The 22,901-nt window shown below is 30.4% G+C and overlaps 1 protein-coding gene across 1 annotated transcript in view; it reads left to right on the top strand.

Annotated features, from left to right (window-relative positions):
* The first annotated feature begins 1,498 nt into the window (after positions 1 to 1,498).
* LOC106478083 (WD repeat-containing protein 3-like) overlaps positions 1,499 to 22,901 on the top strand; it is a 49,700-nt gene continuing 28,297 nt past the window's right edge. The window contains exons 1-11 of the mRNA XM_013938595.2: positions 1,499 to 1,711; positions 10,287 to 10,496; positions 13,638 to 13,756; positions 14,531 to 14,609; positions 15,828 to 15,935; positions 16,441 to 16,515; positions 18,138 to 18,239; positions 20,607 to 20,707; positions 21,675 to 21,809; positions 22,182 to 22,192; positions 22,608 to 22,800. Coding sequence (XP_013794049.1) covers positions 1,541 to 1,711; positions 10,287 to 10,496; positions 13,638 to 13,756; positions 14,531 to 14,609; positions 15,828 to 15,935; positions 16,441 to 16,515; positions 18,138 to 18,239; positions 20,607 to 20,707; positions 21,675 to 21,809; positions 22,182 to 22,192; positions 22,608 to 22,800 — 1,304 coding nt within the window. The 5' untranslated portion in view covers positions 1,499 to 1,540. The remainder of the gene's footprint in view (positions 1,712 to 10,286; positions 10,497 to 13,637; positions 13,757 to 14,530; positions 14,610 to 15,827; positions 15,936 to 16,440; positions 16,516 to 18,137; positions 18,240 to 20,606; positions 20,708 to 21,674; positions 21,810 to 22,181; positions 22,193 to 22,607; positions 22,801 to 22,901) is intronic.

The raw sequence follows: 22,901 nt of genomic DNA, 5'->3' as shown, positions 1-22,901 counted from the left end.
CAGGAAGACCAAAGGGAAGTCTCGTAAGTTGTCATCTCCATGGTAAGGCCCATATGACATTGTGGATCGTCTTTTAGACGTGACTTTCCGAATAAAATGTGGTCGGCGAGGAAAACCAAAGACGGTGCATACCAACAGGCTTTGGTGTTATCACGGTCCAGGTCATTTCAGTTGAAACGAAGTGAACAATGGAACAAATGACGCTGCTGAAGACGTGTCACATGAAAAAGCCACTGTAGAAGAAGAGACTCTACCCGATTTTGAGAAGGAAAATAGTGAAGCCGTTAATGAAGTTTCTGCCACTGATGTTACTGCTACCAATAATGGGACATTTCCTGATAGAGTGGATGAACCCTATGAGAAGCAGAAGCCAATGAGACGGAGACCAGTACGGAAGAAGATACGTCCTGTAAAATTAGGAGTCTTTGTTGTATTTTAATTTTGTGTTTGTAAATTCTGTACATTTAGTCAAGTTATTGTTAATTATCTATTGGTTGAATGTAAGTGGCTGTTGTTCGGGACGAACAATACTAAGGAAGGGGCAGTGTTACGACAGTGGAAGTCACGCTGGAGTTTCTAGAAGGATTGTGACTTATCGGGGAACCTCGCGAATGTCCCAGTGTTTGCTAGACGCCATCGTTTTTAGTATATAAGCCAGCGATAGACAGATATGCAGATAGACTGAAGATAGAGATAACTGAGTCAAGTGAACAGTAGGTACCGTAAGTAAATTGTGTGAACCACTGTGATTTATAGCGTGTGTTATAAAGGTTGTTAAGTTTAAAGTGATGATGGAAATTTTGTGTATTACAAAGTTGTATCAAGAAAGAATAAACTAGTTTTAATTAAGAAAAGACTTGTATCGCTGAAGTTCCTCGGAAAAAATTTATACCGGAAATTAACAAACGAGCAGATACGTAACATAATATTATTCTCTTGTTGGTAGGTTCTTTTAAGTTATCTAATCCAGGCCACATAAATTATAACAATTTAGTTTATTTCTTCTTTAAAAGTTTTATAAGCTTGAACACTGTGGAAACTTTTATAGGCCACATTTACAAATGATGCTAACTACAATAAACTAACGTTAAAACAAACTTACTTGTACAACTTCATGGCTGAAGTGAAAACACACTGATTCACTCTACAGCTGGAAACAACTCTGCTATATTTTTGATATTTAGGTGAACTCCATGTTTATAATCTACCCTCGAATTTATTAGAAATTTTGACGTCAAAATATTTAGTTTTCCAGACCTACATTATTAAACAAGTTTTCGATCTTAAATCACAAACCTTTTATGCTAACATATAAACTAAACTATTAAAATATATCATACAAGATTATCTGAACATACAAAAGAACTCGTAAGACATGTTTTGTTGTGATTAAACATTTTTGTTATTTATGTTGAATTGTTTTAATTTGTATTGCATCATCTTTATTCTTCAATATATAAAATAAAACAAGTATAGAGGGCGATCTCATTTCAAAAGTGTTTGCCACTTTATACCTCGTTGAATTACCGCATGGACGGAAATGGGACTGACGAGACAGTATTTAAGATTTGTACCAGGTCCTGTTTTTGGTATCGTTGGAAGTATTTCTGCAAAGATAATTTTTGTGAACTATAAAGGAACGAAAGGAAGATTTGCAGCTACAGCTTCGTGCGAAAACGTGACCATATGGGATACAAAAACTGGAGACAAGGTAGGCTTATTAATGAGGCTAATTGATCCATTTTCCTACTTTTAACTTATAATATTAATAAGTGATAAACTTAATAATTAGATCCAAAACCTCGAGTCCCAGGTATTACGTTTCATAATATCTAAAGTCTAAAGTTACCCTTACTTTGGGGGTTAACAGTATCAACCCTCTTGAAATTAATCAAGTAACATTTTCGTAGACCCTGATTGTATAAATTTTATAATTCAGAGATTTATATGTTTGCCTTCTCATACTGATAGTAGCACAGTTAAAAATTTAAAACATCATGCCCCGTCTCTTCTGGGCAGTGCCTGTAACATCATTTATCTTTATTAATCGTATGCGTACTGGTGAGGGTAAAAGTGCGCGAGCCACGACTTTTTAGTTTTTTACAAAGTGTCATTCAACATGGTATTACGTATTTGGTGCCAGAGTTATAAACTATTCATTTTACCATTTGCTGGTTTTGCAACAGTTCATGGTAGAGGAAATTAAATACAATATATGTAATAGATTTTTAAAGATACTGAAAAAAATGTGTATATGTATTCTGTAGGTTCTAGAGGCTATACAAATACAATATTCAAACTATACGATGGACAGAAGTATTATTCTTCACATAAACATTACCTTGCACTTTGACTTGTCTGATTCAGACTGATTCACAAACATACCTTGAGTACGTATACTTCTCTGAGTCTAACTCATGTAATTTTTAGTATGCAACAGACTTGTACACTTTACTAAAATTTACTATATAGATACAACATACTAAGTTCAGAATTATAGTCAATATTTCTTAAAAATACAGGATCAGTCCAATGGAATGAGCCCATGCACATTCTGTTAACACTATCATGAAGTATGAATACCAAGGAATGAAAACATTATAAACAGAACTTTCACTCCTGTGGGGGTGAACAAAGAAAAACCTTTTTTATTCCACAATTTGTAGAACTTTTTCATTGAATACATTTTAAGATACTAAGCCTGGTTATGTTCTGCAGGAGCTTTTGGTTAAATAACAGTAATTTACTGGGTTTCCCATCTTTTGAAATGGAATATTATTCATGGTATTATTCAATGTAGTCATTTTGGAGCATTTAATTTTTAAATAAAAATTGTCATTTTTATCAACAACATAAAAAACATCATCAGTGAATTTTCAGCAGTACTGTATTAGGTGTGAAATGATAGTTATCTCATTATTTTCATAACTAGATTAGTTACCAAAACTGAAACAGTAAATCCCATAGCAGTACATTCAGGTATTTTGTAACAGTTGTCTTTAAATGAAATAATTGTGGTTTCAAGATAGAATTTTAATCTTTCAAAAGTTTATATTTTTGGTAATTATGGTATGCTAAAACCTAGATAACCAGCAAAAAATATGATTAATCAAAAATTGATTTTAATTGACTTAAATAAATGACATTTTACTTAGCTTGATGTTTGTAATTATTTAAAAAACATGACACATATTGCTTTATTCAGCAAAAATTGCATGTTCAATTAAATATATAAAATCACACCAGTTACATTTGATTACTTTCTGGTGTTATTTACAATTCATGGTTTAGTGCTTGATAGTTCTGTTTTGTATCATTTCTTACCTTTCAGTGTTTAGTAAAACCTTAACTTCAGCAAGTCAATTCAGATTTCAGTTTATTGTCAATAAGCATTAATTAACTTCTAAATATTAAAAGTATAATAAACTTACCTTATATTATTATTTCACTTCTTTGGAATAGTTTTCTGCTTAATTTATTGAGCTAATGGGAACATTTTCCAAGTAATGCTGATTGAAATATCAGATATTTATTATTGGATAGTGATGGGTGATTTTAATTTCAGGCATATAGATTGGGAAGTGTTAGTCAAACCATGAGGAAGAAAAGTTTTTCGAATCTGTTCAAGATTGTTTTCTTCACCAATTGGTCAAGGAACCTACTAGAAACAATGCTATTTTAAGTTTATTGTTAACTTCTAATATAGAAATAGATGAGAGGGTGAAAATTGGGGAACATATGGATGCGAGTGATCATTGCACTATTGGTTGCAATGTTTTGCTGCATATGGAGATCAGGAATATTGATATTTTGGTTACAAGTTTTAAAAAAAGCAATTCTTGAAGAGAGGTGACAAGAATTATCTATTGTGAATTGGGCAGCTGACATTTTTGGAGACACTGATAACATGTAAAAATTTCGTAAATAATCAAGATAAACATCTTCCTTATAGAAAGAAAAGAGTGGATGCAAGTAAAAACAAGGTTAGCTCACAAAGGGTATAAGCCTATAAGGGATAAAATTAAAGACAATCATCACAAATTTAAGAAATGTAAATGGACTGGTATGATAGGAGATTTAGAAGATCAAGAAAGTTGGTCAAACAAGAAATTAGGACATCAAAAAGGACACATGAAAAGATGTTGGCTGAAAATATAAAAATTAACAGTAAGAATTTCTGTAAATACATTAAGGGTAAACAAAATGTTAGGATGGAGATAGGACCTTTGAAGGATAGTGAGGGAAGACTTGTATCTGATGCTTATGAGATGGATGGGTTATTAAATTCTGTTTTTCCTTCAGTTTTTACTAATGAAGATTTAAGTAATATTCCTAATCTTGAACAGTTGATAGATGGAAACAAGATGTTAATTCTGAGCTTGTTAAAAAACACTGCAAAGTTTAAAGAGCAACAAGACTCATGGGCCAGATAATATTTTCACAAGAGTTTTAGAGGTGGGTAAGGATTGGATATGTGAACTACTTGCTACTATTTTTTTTATTTATTTATTATTATTGTTTTATTTTTTTTTATAAGTCCTTGAATAGTGGCCAGGTACCAGAGGATTGGAAGTTAGCTAATGTTACTTCTTGCTTCAAGAGGTGTGATAAAAATAAAAATTTTCCTAGTAATTATAGGTCTATTAGTCTTACATCAGTTGTGGGAAGAGTTTTGGAAAGTCTGATAAAAGATGCTTTGCAAAGTCATTTAATAAAGTTTAGAATTTTATTGTATAATCAACATGGTTTCACCAAAGGAAAATCTTGCCTTAAAAATCTTTTGACATACTTTGAAAAGGTTACTGCTTATGTAGATGAGAGTAAGGGTGTAGACTTGGTGTTTCTGGATTTTCAGAAAGCATTTGACAATGTGCCACATAAAAGTCTTTTAAAAAAATTACCTATAGGTGTGGGGGATAAGTTAGCTAATTGGATAGAAAAACGTTTGACAGAAAAAAGCAAAAGGTTGTTATAAATGGAGTTCAGTCAAACTTGATTAATGTCACAAATGGAGTGCATCGGGGCTCAGTCTTAGGACTTTAGCTCTTTTTGATTTACATAAACAATGTAGATGAAAGAATGATCAATAAATTACTTAAATTTGTTGATGATATTAAGGTCTTGGATGTTGCTTGGCTGTGAGGAGAATGCTGCTGCTTTAGAAAAGGATTTTGATTATTTAGTGAGTAGGGCAAATAAATAGCAGATGGGTTTTAATTATAATAAATGCAAGATAATCCATGTGGGTTGTCATAATTTGTGTGGGAAGAACCTTAACAGTGTTACAAAAGAAAGGGACTTTGGTGTAGTGGTTGATCAGTATCTTAAGCCATCCAACCAGTGTGCTGTTGCTGATGGTAGGGCAAATGTAATTTAATGTTGTATCTACAGAAATATTAAATACCAGTCTAAAGAAATTATAATTTCATTGTATAGATCACTGGTTTGACCATATTTGGAGTACTGTGTTCAGTCTTAGATTTCTTACCTTAGGAAGGACATGAAATTGTTGGAAAGGGTTCTGAGGAGAGCTACTAGAATGGTGCCTGTGATGGAGGGGTTGTCATATGAGGAGAGGTTAAGATATCTTCATTATGTCAGAAAAACATGTAGGTTCAATAAGTCTTGATACAAAATGATAAAAAAAAAACCTTTAACCCGAGCACTTTCAAAAGGTGAACCTTTCTTCTTCAGGGGCAGACAGTTTGCCCCTGAATAAGAAAGGTTCACCTTTTGAAAACACTTGGGTTATAAGGTTTTTATCAGGTTAAGATTTCTGAGATTGTTTCTGTTGAAAAAACAAAAGTTAGAGGGGATTTGATTGAGGTGTTTAAGATTGTTAAGGGAATTGATAGTATTCGTGCATTTTTTTATTTTTTTCATACTTATTGATGAAAATGGTATGACTATTTTGGCAGGGTAGGAGTCTTCAGCTAAGACAATTTTATTTTTCTAACAGAATGGTCGGCCTTTGGAATGGGTTGCCTTCAGATGTTGTGGAGGCAGTAAATTTAAGTGAGTTTAAGAGAGTGCTTGATATCTATATGATAGATAAGGGCTGACTTTAGGTTTTTTTTATTTAGTAGTTTTTGTTTAGTTTAGAGGATAAAACAGCCTAGATGGACCAATAGGTCCCTTGTCCCTAAATGTTTTGTTAATACTTGAGTGATCCCCTGGTTACTTGCTAAAAGTGGCTACAAATTTCATTTGGTGATGATTCTAGGGGAAAGGGAGCTGTAATTATTTTTAGGAGGTTCTACGGGAAAGTGTTTTGTGGATTTTTAGAGGTATGATCCCTAAAAGTAAGTTAAGAATCTAGCTTATTGTGTTTAACTTGTACTCTATATCAGTTTTTCCAAACTTTTGATTCACAAGGAGATTTCAGCCAGTCCACAAGATGGTTGAAAATAACCCATCTATTTCAAAATATAGAAACTGAAGTATATGCTTTACAATCTCATTTAAAACTACTTTAAAAGTTAATATTGTATAAAGCAGTAAATGAAATTTTGGGATCAGAAGCTGGTTATTAATTAGAAAAGGATGGGAACTGTCAGAGTTTTATGTATGTATGTGGGTGGGCTGAGGATTCTTTTACAGCAGGTGTCTGTAACTTGTTGGTGATAAATTTGACAATAAATGGAGCATGCACACTACACTTATTTTAAAATAATATATTCAAAACAAGTTAAACATATCTACAAAAAATTCCTTACACTATGGATATCACAGTTGTATCTCAAACTCTAAATAGAATGTCCCCCTAGTGGCTTTATCATCCATTTTAATGGGGTTGGATGCCAATTCTTTCTTTTGAACCAATATTTCAAGTAGGTGGGGTGTTTCTTTAGTCTGCTCGAAAATTTAATATTTTTTAGACTAAAATACATTTTAGTTACTAAGCTTGATAAACTATGGTGGAATCCTATAGTATTGATGTAGTAATTTATGATTTTTTAGTTATTCAAATGTATATATATAAACCTAAAAGAAATTATGTTGTGTCATATCCTCTGTGTGAGAAATTTTTAAAGGCTTAGCGACCTACGTACAAAGTTCGTAACTAGAAGAGATAATTGTTTGCTTTACTTCTTTTTTTACTGTTCTATGTTTTAAATAAATAAGTTTAAGAACTTATTTCTAAATAGCAATAATCTATATACATATATAATGTATACTAATTGAAATGTGACTGTATTTTATAAAATACTAATCCACTAAAACACAGCAAAGGCAAGTTACTTTGTACAGACCAAAAGTGAGTTTTATGTTATTGGATATGGTAACATGAGTGCATGTGGGCTGCATCGTTGTAACTTCTGTATTGTTAGCCAGGCACAGCTGAAAGGTTGATATAATAAAAAATAATATATATGAATGTATAATGTTATGAGATTTAAGCTATTTAGTCTATACATTTATGTTTTCATGTTAATTGTGTTCATTCTAGAATGAAAGAGGCATAACTTATATTTATTTCTAAATTTTTTTATGGTGGTTACGAGATTGGTCAAATCTAATGAATCTGTACAGAGATTAATTGCTGAAAATAACTGATAAAATATAAAGTTTTTCTTAAGAAATGTTTGATAACTATTTGGACACTAAAGATTTTGCATGTGAAATTTGAAAAGTTTTTGATGCATAAAAGTATTTGTAATCGTAAAATGAAAATTATTTTGCATGTTGGACAGATAACATATGAAAAGAAAAACAAGGCTTAAGAAAAACATTGCTTTACAAACCTCAAGCCTGAATAAAAAAAAAATCTGATATTTTGCATAAGAAAGCATTTTAATGTTTACTAATAATGTACCAAATTTCGTTAACATTCGCTTAATAATTTAAAAGTTATAGCATGAAAACTAACAAGCACAAAATGGTTTCTAGATTGGTCCCAGGGACTGAGCCAATGCTGAAAGAGTTAAGATAATGAGAAAAATAGCGAAGGTTCAAGAAATGTGACGTCAACAATTCTACAACAGTTGATCACACACACAAACATAACTACTATGCCACCAGACTGCATATTTACTAAAGGTTAATATCAATAAAACTTGTTAAACTTTGGGCATACACAACCAAGGATCTCATAACTATCATTTTTAAAATTATTAACTTTTAACACCCTTATTATGAAAACTAAACAATCATTAAATATTAATTCACAAAATAAATTAAATACTAGTGCCTACACTAAAAGTCTTTTATATCCAACAGGAACAACTGCTCTATATTAAATCCATATCTTTGATATTCACTGCTCCCACATATTAACCTAAAATTAATGTATAAACACACATTTTCACTTACATGAGAACTTGATGCTGCTTGGAAATGAACACAACTTTTTGCATACTAAACAGTTATATAACTACTATGCCACCAGACTGCATATTTACTAAGGGTTAATATCAATAAAACTTATTAAACTTTAGGCATAAATTGCTTTATAGAGTAATAATTAGAAACATGTTTTTAAAAAATCTTTCTTATAAAGTTGTTGAGAAGTCTTAATTTAGTTTTAAGGTTTTATTAAGTTGAATATACATTTTCATTGAAGAAAAAAATTGTGATAGCCTAAAATGTTTCAAGTTGTAATACAGATAAATAATGTTAAGACGTCTTGTTTGGCAGAGTATTACTTTAGGGTTGTAACCCCCTCCCACCAAAAAAAAAAAAAAAACAGCAACAACCAACAACAAAAAATAAATCTAGAATTCACTAAAGTTTAGATTATTGTATCAGATAACCCTGGCAACAGATGATTTGGTTAAAATACAACCTAATTGATATGTGCTACTCAAAGTATTTAAGTTTATTTTAGCTTATTGTAATTTTATTTTTTATTGCCACTGAATATGTATTATAGTTCAGAAATTTTAGTTGTTTAACACTGCCAGTGTTAATGTACAATAACATCAACTGTGGTATAAGGCTATCTGCTACATCACTACAATTGAAATTACCATTTAGTTCTTACCCTCAGCTTTGTTTTCATTGCTGTCCATGATATATGGATAAATATTGAATGTATTTCGTAAGTGCTGATGTAGAGAAAGAGAGTAATATCTGCATTATGCAAGTGTACAATCAACCTCTCATATCCACATCCATTGCTGAATAATATCTTGTTAATCTATAAAATGAATACTGATTCAAGTTTGCTTTGTTTCATTGTATGGGCATGACAGTTTGGCATCAGCATTGTTCTCAAATAGTGAAAAAATATTGCTCATACCACTGATGTAAATTTGAGCCACAATCTGCTCTGTGGTAGGCTGTCAGTATCTATTGTTATTCATTTGTTGTTATTATTATTATTATTATCAAAAGTTATCAGAGATACCCATGAAATAGTAGCCCATGTGGCCTTGACTTTTAGGAATATCTGGCTGATAAATAACAGAAATAAAGCTGAGCAATGTTCAACTGATACCAAGTCTTTTGTATTATTGCACTAGATGTGTGCAAATGGTGTAGACTATTTTTGATGTGTGGGAAAACAACACTTCCTCATGCTCAACTTATGATAAATAGCTCATCAGGTAGCACAGTTACCTGCCTAAAAATTATCTAGCATTTATTTTACAATGTCAGTACACAGGAAACTCTGGTCTGGAGATGGCATCCTTTTACAGAAGGTTCGCCCTCAAGGTGTACCATGTTTTCCTTTTCATGCCACTCTGACACACCCTCATAGTCCAGTTGTACCCATTCACATATGTCTTGCATCCAATTCCTTATTGGTCTTCCCATTGGTTTTGCTCTCCAATAATGTTCTATTTATTGCCTGGTCTCCGACAACATGGCCATAATATAGTAATGTTCTTCTAACTTTGATCCTTCTAAGTACCCCTTCATTGGTGAATCTGTCTTTGTGAGATAACACAGGAAACTATATTGGCAAAAGTAAGTGTATTGGTAGAAATACACTAAAAAGGGGCCGTGGAGACCCCTGATATTAGGTGTCAGAATTAGAGCTTTAAAGTTTTACATACCAAAAATGGGAAGTTCTGTACTGTTCTATTTTCTTTGGCCATCATTTCAAAGCTGGTGAAGTATTTTTTAAGTATTTTGTTATTGATAAATGTATGAGACAATATTATAGAAGTCAAAGAAGGATATAAACAGATATACATATCAGTAGATTATCTGAGATCCATGTATATTAAACTTTTTGACCATATCAAAATATAATAAAAGCTACTAAAAAGATGATTGCACCTTTGTTTTCACTTTTTGATTTTTACATAAATCTAAAGTCCATTTATGTTTTATTGTAGTTATTAACACTTCAAGGAGAGAAGCATGAAGTTACTTGCTTAAGTCGACATCATAATGGTCAACAAATAGCAGTGGGGTATGCTGATGGAGCTATTCGTTTGTTTGATCTCTCCTCTGGAAGATGTGTTGTGACTTTTAATGGTCACAAGTCTGCAGTTACCAGCTTATCATTTGACAGTGATGGAATGCGTTTAGTTTCAGGTGGGAAGGTAAGAACTTTTTTTTTGTATGTTCATAGTTAAAACTATATTTTGTTGGGGTCAGAGTTTATCTTAGTTCTTGACAAGGTATCTGAATATTCCCCACTTTAACTTAAATTAGGCTTAATCATAAATTTACTAGTATTTTAATACTTTCTTGAAGTTGTGTTTACATTCAGAAATAGAATAAAAATTTGTCTACTATTCAAGCTAATCTTGATATTGCAATTATTTGTCACTGAAGTGACTAAGGTAAACCATAATAAAAACATTATATTTACTCTAGCAATTGAAGAGAAATACAGTAAATAAATTTAAGTTTCCTTTCAAAGGACTATAGAACTTCATATAAAAGAAAAACAATTTGTAAATGGGAAATGAAATTCATAGGTACAAAAATTTTGTTGTAATTTTCACTTACTTCAGAGGAAAGGATATTTAATTTTTTTTTTGTATTTAATAATACATGTTTAACACAATGTGTAGACATTAAAACTAGTGTATTGAGTTAGGTGCTTTCTGTTAGTTTCTATTTCTTTATTAAAGGTTGAGTTTAGTGGTTTTATACTGATACTCTTATTGAGTCTACTTGCAACTTTAAGCTAATAGTGATTGTATTATTATTATTTAAAAAATATTAATGAAATTTCTTGTTTTTGTATACGTGGGTGTTGTTCCTCACAAGCATATTTTTGACAGGGCCAGATTATGACCACATTGGACCCATAAGCTACTTCATTTGTGGTCTCCGCTTTCTCCACAAGCATGAATTTATTTTTTTTTGCAATGAAATTTTCGTAATCAAAACTACTCTTTACCTAATATAATGCTTTTAAAATATTACATTTTCCAAATTAAAATTATAAGGAACTGCCTACTCACCATTTTGGATAATATGACCCTGGTAGGATAAAACTTATCAAACTATGACTGTAAAATCCACTGGAAAGGTTATTCATATGATGGTGGTTGTTTTTGTTTTTTTTATCTTCTGTTTAACCTGTTCCACACGGATCAAAGGCCATGTCATTGCATTTGTTGACTTGCATTCAAAATTTTATTGAACTACACTCTTATGAATGTGTGTCAATAAGTTTGGTATCAAATTGTAGATTATAATTCCAATTTTAGTATTATACATTTGCTAATTTCTTTGACCAGTCACCACAACTAATTTTGTTTGTTGAATCAATTAATATAGCACAAGATTATAGCTAATAATCCATATTTTAATGGTATACAAATTTTAAGTTCATAAATATATATAAGACAATATTACAAACAATCCTGAATTTCCCCTAGTGTGAGAAATGTGACATTTTTTTTAGCATCCTCTCTTCTCTTATCTATTCACCATCCCTCCAATACGTATGAAATTTAACGTCAGTTACTCACTGTAATATTGTCATCACTCAGACAAAGCATAATTCTTCTAGCCTTCAGTCTTGTTTAGTTACAGAGTGATCAAATAGAAAATCAGACCCCTCTTGCTACATCCACCTGTCACATCCTCTCTTTCAGGATTTGTTAATAGTTCTCTTATATTTAATACTATATTATGTTTAACCAGTAGAAAGCCAAGGTTTTCATTTATCAAATGATATATTACATTGTTTTCTGAACAGAGAATTGTCAATTTCTCTTTTTGTACAAGCTTCATTCCCATGGGAAACATATCAATAGCTTGGATGAATGTGTGTTAGCTTTTGTCACATAATTAGAAAGCCAGAAAAATTGTGATAATTATGGGGCATTGTCTGCTTTTTGCATGTTATTATTCTATGTTCTTTGGTGCATTATTCAATTAAATAAAAATTTAGTGCACTACTATCATTAGTATAAAAAAATGGTTTAATGTCATCAACAGTTGACAGCAAAAAAATAAAGTCCAGGTAAGTACATTTTCTTGTTTTTTGTGTGTATTCTTTGTTATTTTAAAAGTGTCTAAAATGTAAAAATAGGAATCTCTCTAGATTAGGTAAAATAACTAAGAATATAATAAAAAAAAGTTTTCACGAGGCATGCACACAAGCAGCTTGAAGTAGCTCGCGGATAATGTAATTGGATAGCTTAATGTGAGTTTCACATTCCTCAAGTAATTTACAACTTATAAGGGCATGAATAGTAGTTAGACATGGTTCAAAGAGCAATAAAATTTAAGAATAGATAGATATAAACTGTTACGAGTTTAAAGCTACTTAGGATAAACAAATGTAGTTTCATTTTAGAATTTGAAGTCATTCTAGACAGAAAAAAAGGGTAAGTTAGATTTATTTAGTACAAGGTCAATAAAATATAAATGATAAATATATATATATATAGGTGAATAAGGTTATGAGATATAAGGTATTTAGACTAAGCATTTGTGGTTTCATGTTATAATTTGTAGTCATTCTAGAATGAAAAAAGCATAATTTATATGTACTTTCTAATAACAAAAATAACAGATAAAATATAAAGTTTTAAAAAACAGAAAAAATACATTTGAAACATATTGAGAAGTATCTTGAGGTTATGCAAATGAAATTTGAGATGTATAAAAGTATGAATGAATTAATGAATTAAGCTTGTGCACGTTATTTTTTTACACGCGTGTCAGGTTCATTTCCTTCTTATGGGGTGAAGAGCATACCTGTTCCAGAAATAGTGGGGTGCCCTGCATGTATGCTTTAGTTTCATCTCTGAGCACACCAGCCCCTCCACCATACTGGAAGTTAACATTTTCTTACACTGAAGATGTATTTATGATTGGTATGTACCTCCCCTCACACACTTCCCACCCTTCCTCCCCACTGCTGGTGTTTTTCATTTGAGATTCTGCCATTTCTCAAAAATGAGGATTGAGCAGGAACATCAGGGGGAGCTAGCTGTGTCAGTTTAGGTGGCACAATAGCATTGGTGGTGAGTGGTCACATGGTATGTACATATTCAAAAGTGGTGTGCTGAGCTTTAAAAAAAATTTTAGCAATCCTCAGGGGGCATAAAGAAGATCAAAATAGCTGTGTGAGAAGATGTAAGTACCTTTTGGAAATACATTTTCAATATAAGAAAATGTGAACCTCTAATACTGAGCCTGTTATCAATCAACTTGGATTGACCTGTGAATTATCCAGTATTTATGATAAACCATTTGTCTTGCATGTTTAATAGGACACAGAAATAGTTTTATGGGACATCATCAATGAGGCTGGTATGTTTCGACTGAGGGGTCATAAAGGAATTGTCACAAAGTGCCACTTTATGAAGAATAGAAACATTCTGGTATCAAGGTGAGCAACATTTGATGTGTAGTGTCATTGATAGAAATTTATTTTATTTATGAGAACATAAAAATGAGAAGTACAGTTCAACCCATCAATGTCACAAAAACATTCAGCCAAACCTTTAAAATCAAAGTAATTGCATCTTTATAATGATAAATTTCTTATCCAACCAAAACTTAAATACATTTACCAAAAAAGTTCATCACTAGACCATTTTACAATTTGATATCCTTTGTTAAAAACAAGTCTTACTCAAAATATAACTTTGTTACTCCTAACACTCATAATTGCATTTTCATCCTTTTCCTACTATTATTCCAGCAGACCTCTAAGGTTCCTATATACTATAAAAAAAAAAAACAAGTTTGAAATGTACTTTGTAACATTTACTGTACTTCAAGTTTATGGTGTGTAAATAGTAATCACTTCAGATGATGTAATTGGACTTCTTGAAAGCAATCATGATGTTGAGAAAATACTTTTTTAGTCATTTTCACTGTATTTCTAGAGCACGACAATGAATATCAGTTTTTAAGCGGTTAGTTCTCACACCTTAACTTTAAGAGTAGTGGGCAAAGTCTTGTGTGATTACAATTTTGATGTATTTATATATACTATCAGAAAAAAAAGAAAAACTAAAATTTCTAATTTTCCTGATGTCATCTGAGTGACTTTTCAGAAAAAGCACAATTTGTTATTTATAATTGTTACACATTAATGTGTAGATTGTAATTATACTAATAGTATCAAAAACTTAAGTACAATTTGTTATTCTCACAGCTCCAAAGACACGATGGTAAAGTTTTGGAATTTAGATAGTCAGCATTGTTTCAAAACTCTCGTTGGACACAGAAGTGAGGTAAAGTACTTCTGTTTGTTCTTTTAAAAGTAGAATAAAAAACATTTACTTTTAACATAAAATAGTATCTTTAAAAAAATGATGAAACACTTGTATATCTTTAGATGGCATATTACTACTTAATGAAGTAAATAATCAGTTAGTATTAAATTAATCCCAGTAAAAATAGTTTCACACACACAAAGAAACAATGTAATTATTATTCTAGCTAATTATATGAAGTAAAGGATAAAGTTAATGATTTTCTTCTTGCATGTAGAGAAATTGATAATAAATATGAACATATTTCTCACTGAACAATGCTTTACTGTGGGTAAGGATAAACAGATAAAAAAATGCTTCAAAATATGAGGTGCATTTGTATAATAAATAAACATTTTAAGTACTACTTGGTTGAAATTTGATTGGAACATTTTAAGAAAAGGAAAGAATGTCAGTTCAATGAATCTGGCACTGTTGTTGAATTCTGTTGCAGAGTTATTGGCAAAATTTTTTTATTCACAGTATTTTATGTATTTTTTCCTTAAACAGTTTTAATAGCCTATAATACAACAAACTACACTTTTGAAACAAATTCTGCTAGCAGTTTAAATAAAGTACATTCGTTATATCTTTTTCTTTCTGTAGAAATAATGGTATTATATATGTTTATGGATATTAACTTGCAGATAGTTTTTTGAAAAGTTTCACATTTTAAACTATATTAAGTATGTGTAATTACTGATAATATTGTATTTAGGGAGAACTAGTAAAATTGGCAATTGCTTTTGTGTAAATAACATTACTTTTTCTTTCTTTTTTTTTATGCCAAGGACATATTTTACTAGCAAATAACACTAAACAAGCACTGAGATGAAATGTAGCATTGTTTGTGTATAATTCTGTTTCTACTAGCATTGAACAACCACTGAGATGAAATGTAGCATTATTTGTGCATAATTCTGTTTCTGGTAACATTGAACAACCACTGAGATGAAATGTAGCATTATTTGTGCATAATTCTGTTTCTGGTAACATTGAACAACCACTGAGATGAAATGTAGCATTATTTGTGTATAATTCTGTTTCTGGTAACATTGAACAACCACTGAGATGAAATGTAGCATTAGTTTTGTATAATTCTGTTTCTATTCTTGCACACCATTTTCTTATTTGATTTTTAAATATTATGGTCTAGAGATATACTTAAAACCAAGAATTTTTTTTTTCACACCTTAGGTTTGGGATTTTGCCCTAATACGGGAAGATACACAAATGATCACAGGATCTAGTGACAGTGAACTGCGTGTTTGGAACATTAATTGGCTTTCTGGTTCTGAAATAAATGTGAGTCTACCCTGTATAGTTATAGAAGTGTGTCATGCTAATTAAAATGACCAGTGGGTTTTGTACAAATGATTTTTTTAATGTAATAGTAATTGGATTCTGTAATGTGTTGTAGGTTAGTTAATGTTTGACTATTGATGGCTTAGTTATTATCTACTAAATTTAACAAATCACTAATTAAGATTTCTAATGATTTGTATCAAATACTTATTTAAGCTGTAAGATTAAATTAGAGGTTGCTTTAGAAGTTATTAATATCAATGTGAGAGGTTTATTAATGCAAAAAAATTAAAATTCCTAACTGTTCTCAAAAGCTTTTATGGTAATTTTAATTATTTTTTTTCTGCGACCATATTTTTTTAGTTTTTTTTATTATAGAAACGAGTGTGAAAGTATTTTGGATGTAATGAACTAATTATGAAATAATGTGAAAGATAGATAGGGCATGTTATTCTTCACAATAAGTAACAGTAATTTGCAAATATCTATCTTTTTATGCCACAAGGACCAAAGTGTACCTGTGATGAAAAAATCTAAGACTGGAAATGACGATGATGAAGAACTAAATAATAATGAAGATGTAAGTTTTTGTAGGATAAATAGAATTACTTACAAGATGTACAATTTATTTACATATGAAGTTGAAAGTGTCAAAATTTTTCTTTGTGAAGTTTTAACTTTTTTTGGAAAATCCAACTACTTGAGCATCATTATTTTATACTAGTATAAAAGCTTGTCAAAAATGTTGGGAAACCAAAGCCTACCAAATCTGAATCCTCAAATATGCACTTGCAACTTTGCTGCACGTAAACAGACAAGAAAAATAAAAGGCCTTCTGGGTTTCAGACACCCAAACCTATCATGAGCAATATACCCATTACCTAAAGAGTGTCTCTTTTCAGTATCAATCCTTGTCCCAGCATTCATTGATCACCATTATTTTCTTATCACATCAATTGTATTATTGCAATAGTTCTCTTAAAACCACATTTGTAGTAAATACTCAATCATCATTCAAAAACTTCTCTTCAAAACAAATGGCAAATTAATTTTCTTGATATAAAAACTCCCTCCTTGACAGGCAGAAAAGTGCTGAAACTTAGGAGCAATTTATACCTACATTAGTGATTGAATTCAACTAAGATGGGAATGGGCAATGAAAAGAGGAAGTATTATAGAAGAAAACCTGGAATTGGACTCGTGTAACTCACGAAATTTGGAGAAATCGAGCATGACCAAATGACTTATACTTGGCTTGTATAATTATGATTCTTTGATTATTTGGAGTCTTGTGGTATAAACTTTGCTGTTGCATGTGTTTCAATGTTTAAGTTTTCATATCTACATCATGAAAAATAATTGCTTCTAAATTTGTATTCATCAAGTTTTGTAAATAATCACCAAGAATGTGTACATAGATTTAAACACAATCTTTCATAGGACAACTTCATGAACTAATGATTTTAGTTTTGAGCTCTGGTAAGATGATAATTCCAAAGAGGCTAAGAAGAGAAACTATATTAATAAAGTATATCTATGTAAGATTTGAATTGATTAAAAATATATCATAATTTGCCTTACCCTTAACTATTTTAAATGTTATTGGATACCTGCATTGAGTATCATAACATTTATTGTTAAACAATTTATTTGTAAATGAATTTTGGAGAGAGGAGATGGGAAAATTTAGATGCACATGTACACACACATTTTCTTAACAGGGTTTCACTTTTTGTATCGAAGAAATATGAAGTTAAAGTGAGCAACAGATAGTATGTGTTAAACTGGTATCTCTTATACAGGACCATTTTTTTTTTTCTGAAAAGAAATGTTGATTGAATCTCAGCATATAAAAAATGTAGTGGTAGGTAATGTTTCTAGTGACTTCTGTTATCTATCTACTTGTTGGATTTAAAGTATTGATGTAAACCATTCATTTAGTTTGTTGATTAGCTTTATTATGATCTTATTTCATCATAACCTAGTGGTTAATGTGTCTGGACTGTGAATCTAAAGATTCGTGGTTAATGACCAGTTGCTGAAACACATACTTTGTGGGCATTTGCATAGTAAGAGTGAAAGTCAAATTTGCACAAAATTAATAAGTTCTACTGGTTGAGGTTTTTATTTATTCTCTTATTAGCATGTCTTTCTTTGATTTTAACCTGAATCAGTAAATTTAATATAATTTTCTCTCTATAGAGTCCATTTACATGTGAAAAACTGGGTACAATAATCAGAAAGGGGAAAAGTCGAGTCATTTCGTTACAAGTGGATGAAAAGGAAGCAGTTCTTGCTTGTCATGTGAGTATAAATGAAATACATATCACATACAGTTAATAATTTATCTTAAAATATAGAAAAAAATTTAGCCAAAATTTTATGACTTTCCATATGGATTCTAAGATGCAATGGTAAAACTAAAAACACTATCATGAACCACAGTGGTAGTTCATAATAGAGTTTGCCCAGGAATTTTGCAAAATTTCTAATAGAATATATGGGCAAAAACCAGACTTGTTCTTGAAACAACACTCAAGATATTCTATCTCAATGGCTAAGGCTGCAAAAATATTGATAATAATGAAAAAGTTGATTTTACGATTGTTAGACAAAATTCATCCATTTGGTCTTCATATTATTATTGTTTCACGAGCCTACAGAAAAAATGGCCATGTATATTTTATGAAAACCTACTAAAAACTTCTGTGCAAGTCATAGGACTATATTTAGATTGATTTTTGAAAGAGATGGAGAGATTTTATCAGTTTTTCATTGCTACTAGCCAAATTTCTTTTTGAAGCCATTCAAGCAGTGAAGCCTACAGCAAAAATGGCTAAGTATTCTGTGTCAAAAGCTATGCACATCTATTAAACAAACTCCTGTGAAGGTCATAGGGCCATTTTTAACTTGATTTTTGAAAGTCAATATTTCTAACCTTTACATTTTTCTAAGTTCTTCTTCACTAACAACATAAGCTCTTCAAATCCATTCACGCATTGCAGAAATGTAGAAGCCATTTAAGCACCATTATCTAGTCAGAAATGCTACCTTTTATACTACTTGGAAACTCTTTGTTTTATTTATGACACAGCCTAATTATTATTGATTATAGTTTTACCAGCAGCTACAGAAAAAATGGCTAAGAATATTTTACTGAAACCTGGACAATAGTAATGAATGCAATATTGAGTATGTCATAGGGTAATTTTAAAATTAATTCAAACTCCTTCATTTTTTTCCTCTGAAGAATTTTACTAAGTCCTTCACTTTTTGCCATTGAAAAAAATTTGTTTTACTAATATGTATTAATTGGAAACTACCACATCGAGGATTCATCATTTCTTGAATTTGCTGTTGTACTTTGTCTCAACATGGTTTTCTGTGACTATTTCAGTGAGTTTTCTAGCATTAGACAATTATTATAGTAGATTTCTCTACTCTTGTGAGTGGTTATTTATTCTACTGATTTTTGTACTTCACTGAAATTGTGAGTGCATATTTTAGTTTATTATTAGTAGTTTCACAAGCCTACAGCAAATTTGACTAGGTATCTTGCACCAAAACCTAGACAGATATACTATAAGAAATGCTGTAAATCTCCATGACCTATTTAAAAATTTGATTATTTTTCATTGAAAGTTGATTTATGTGACTATAAATACATAATATATGTGGTGTTGATGTGAGTGGCTTCCTTTGTACTCAATGCTTGTTAAATGCGTGTTTGCACGAAACCTCAGGCACAAAACCACCTGGCTCAGAAAATAATGGCTGGGTGGAAAAAAACCAATGCAGCAGTAAACTGTTGAAAAGAGTGTAACATTCAACTGAATGCATATGCACTTATGTGGCTTAATATTTATTCTCCATAAATGGGCATAAAAAAAACTTCAGAAACAAGACAATTAAAAAATTTAATTTAAAAAGGGCAATAGGGTTGTCAAGAAATGTACAGAAATAAGTTGAATCAAAATGAAAATATTATATTTTCAAGCCTACAACTAGGGACTCTAAAAAAGAAGAAAAAGTTTAACTTCTCAAGCTACAAATCCCTATTTTGACTCCTTGTCTACAGTACTTATCAATTTTAGTGGAGTCAAAATAGAGATTTGTAGCTTGAGAAAATAATGTACTCACTATTTCCAACTTAGTTTGTTTAATTTTTTTTTCTTTCTATTTGTAGGCTTGAAATTATAATCTTTGCATTTTGATTCAACTTGTTTCTGTACTTTTTTAATGATCTCTATTCTCCTTTTAAAATTAATTTTTTTAATTATTTTATAGTGTTGTGTTAGAAATAGAATTGAGACTTACTACTCAAGCGTTACAAATCTAAAATCAATACATTTAACAACTGTTTATTGTGTTTAAGAAATCCATAAACTCTTAGCAACTTTTTATTTGAAAATAAATTCATTAATTTCATTTTTTTTATTTGTACAAGAAGCAGAGAACACAGATAGAAATATTCTATGAACTGAGTAATGGAAAAGGTTTTTTTTAAAGAAAAGACTACAGTAAAAATGCTTATGCCAAAATTGAAGATAATTTTTTGTTTTTATAGGTAACAGATAAACATGGTAGATTGAAAGGTCCAACTTAAGCAATGGCAGTAGTTTTTATTTTAAAGGGAACAGGCATTTTAAAAATGAGATTTCTATGTTTTAGGGAACAGACAACATTATAGAAATATTCAAGCTTTGTAGTGAAGAAGAAGCTAAGAAACGACTAATGAAACGACAGAGGAAAGAAAGAAAAAAGCTCCAAAAGTAATTATGGTTATGTTTTGTTTGTTTTGTTTTTATCATGCATCTTCAAAATGTAATATGATAAGTGTATAAAGGAAAAATAAATGTGATATTAAATTTGGAGATTCATCTCTCCACTTTTAATAGAACAAGGTTAAATTTTGACTTGAATAAAAAGTAAATACTTATTGGCAAGGATTGGGTTGTATCAGTTGCAGAACTTTTGTGATTTTATGACCAATGTAAAAGAAGATTCTCAGATTTAAATTAAGAATACATATCATGTGTTACAAATGTTACAAAGTTTTATTTTCAGTCATTTTTAGTCATAAATCAATTAAAATAGTAATAAAAAGCAAAAAATCAATTTTAATACAAAGGAAAATATCCTCAATGTTGTTATTACACTTTAAAAGAGATACTGAACTACCCTAGCTAATATTAACTTTTAATGTTCCTAAATCATGATATTTGGTAATTCAATAATGTCTAAAATACATAATAAATATAAATGTTTAATTTGTTTTATTGTAACTTTACTTTTAATTATAAAATTGTGAAGGTTTAAATTTTTTACTTAGGCTTACATGATTCATTTCATGCTGTCCATTCAGACAGACAACAGTTACAACTACACCTGACCTTTAATCAACAATAAGACCATAAGTCTCAAATGAAATTATTATGCAATCTTAAAGTTGGTACTTGCTCTTTCAACAGTGAAGGTTTTGACTGCACATTCATTTTGGAAAGGGTTACGACAGCTTACGTCATTATTGCATCCAGTTTTTCCATCCCATTGATTTGTTTTTTTTTAATGCAACCACTTTACATCTATGGTACAGCAGATTACTGTGGTTGTTTAGGTTAACGTGATTTTCATTTAAATTATGGTAAATTGAAATAGCAAACATCATTTTGGTTTAAGTTGTTTCTAAAATTTCTGAAATTAATAGTCAAATGACTGCTTTTTACAAATTGTGTTTAGATTACAAGAAACAGGAAATGAAGCACATTTAGAAGAAGTTACTTCATCGAGATCGTTGACTGATGAGATTCAGAGATTACCGGTTTTAAAAGTTGGTAGTAAAGCCCGAGGAATAGATATTTACATGACAAAAGTGGGTAGGCATAAGAAAAGTATTGATACATGGTTTAATTAACATCAGTAAACTCAAATGAAATATATTGATAAGAATAAAAACTATATTGCCAAGTCATGTCAGAACCAAAAAAAAAGTACAGATACTTTGTAGCTGAGTTTATGAAGGTCTGTAATAGAGCTAGGTGATTAGTGGAATTTTGTTGATTGATTAGTTGTCAGACTCCTTAATCAGTTTCATTCAACCAATAAATTATTCTCACATGAGGCCTGTGTAGTTGGAATAATTGAAAATTAATTTTATTAGTTGATTATTTTAATGAGTTATGATACTAACTGATTAAGATGAATTACCTTGAAATAATTGAAAATAACATTGAGAATTCATAGTGGCAATATTTCAATTATTTGGATAGTTGGAATAATCAAAAAGAGTAATAATCTGAACCATTAATTTCAATTAATTGATTATTTTTGTGACATAAATAGATTTATTCATGATTTTGATTAATCTATTATTTTATGACACTAATTGATGCTCATAGGTAACTGATTTTATTGATTGAGTTAATCACTCAGCTACACTCTTAAATAAGCAATAATTATTTTAAATTGTTAATTATAATTGGAATGGTATGCCCTTTATTATTCTTAAAACATTTTATTAATTAACATATTAAGAAATTACATATATTGTTACAACTAGCTTTTATATATATATAATTACACTTATATATTGAGCCCAGTTTCCAAAATCCTGTATCTGCCCCTGAAATTAGTCATAATATCAATTTGTATTTTTACTTGTGTGCATTTTTTAGGTTGCAGTCCTCCTAAATAACAACAGTATTGAAGTATACACATCAGACATCACAAACAAGGGAGTTTCTGGTCTCTGTGTGGGTGCAGTTAAATTGCCTGGACACAGAACAGACGCTAGAACTTTAACTTTCAGCTCAGACAATACTTCAATCCTCTCAGCCAGTGGAGAAACTGTCAAAATCTGGAACAGGTAAGGATGGTGATTACATTAAAATCCTGTATTTTATATATATGGTATAATCATTACCATGCAAGCAAGCAAAGCTATGGTAAATAAGATTTAGTTAACAT

This window comes from Limulus polyphemus, unplaced genomic scaffold (genome assembly GCF_000517525.1).
Source record: "Limulus polyphemus unplaced genomic scaffold, Limulus_polyphemus-2.1.2 Scaffold179, whole genome shotgun sequence".
In the NCBI taxonomy this organism is placed as follows: domain Eukaryota; kingdom Metazoa; phylum Arthropoda; class Merostomata; order Xiphosura; family Limulidae; genus Limulus; species Limulus polyphemus.
This window is presented reverse-complemented; position numbering and strand designations above follow the sequence as displayed.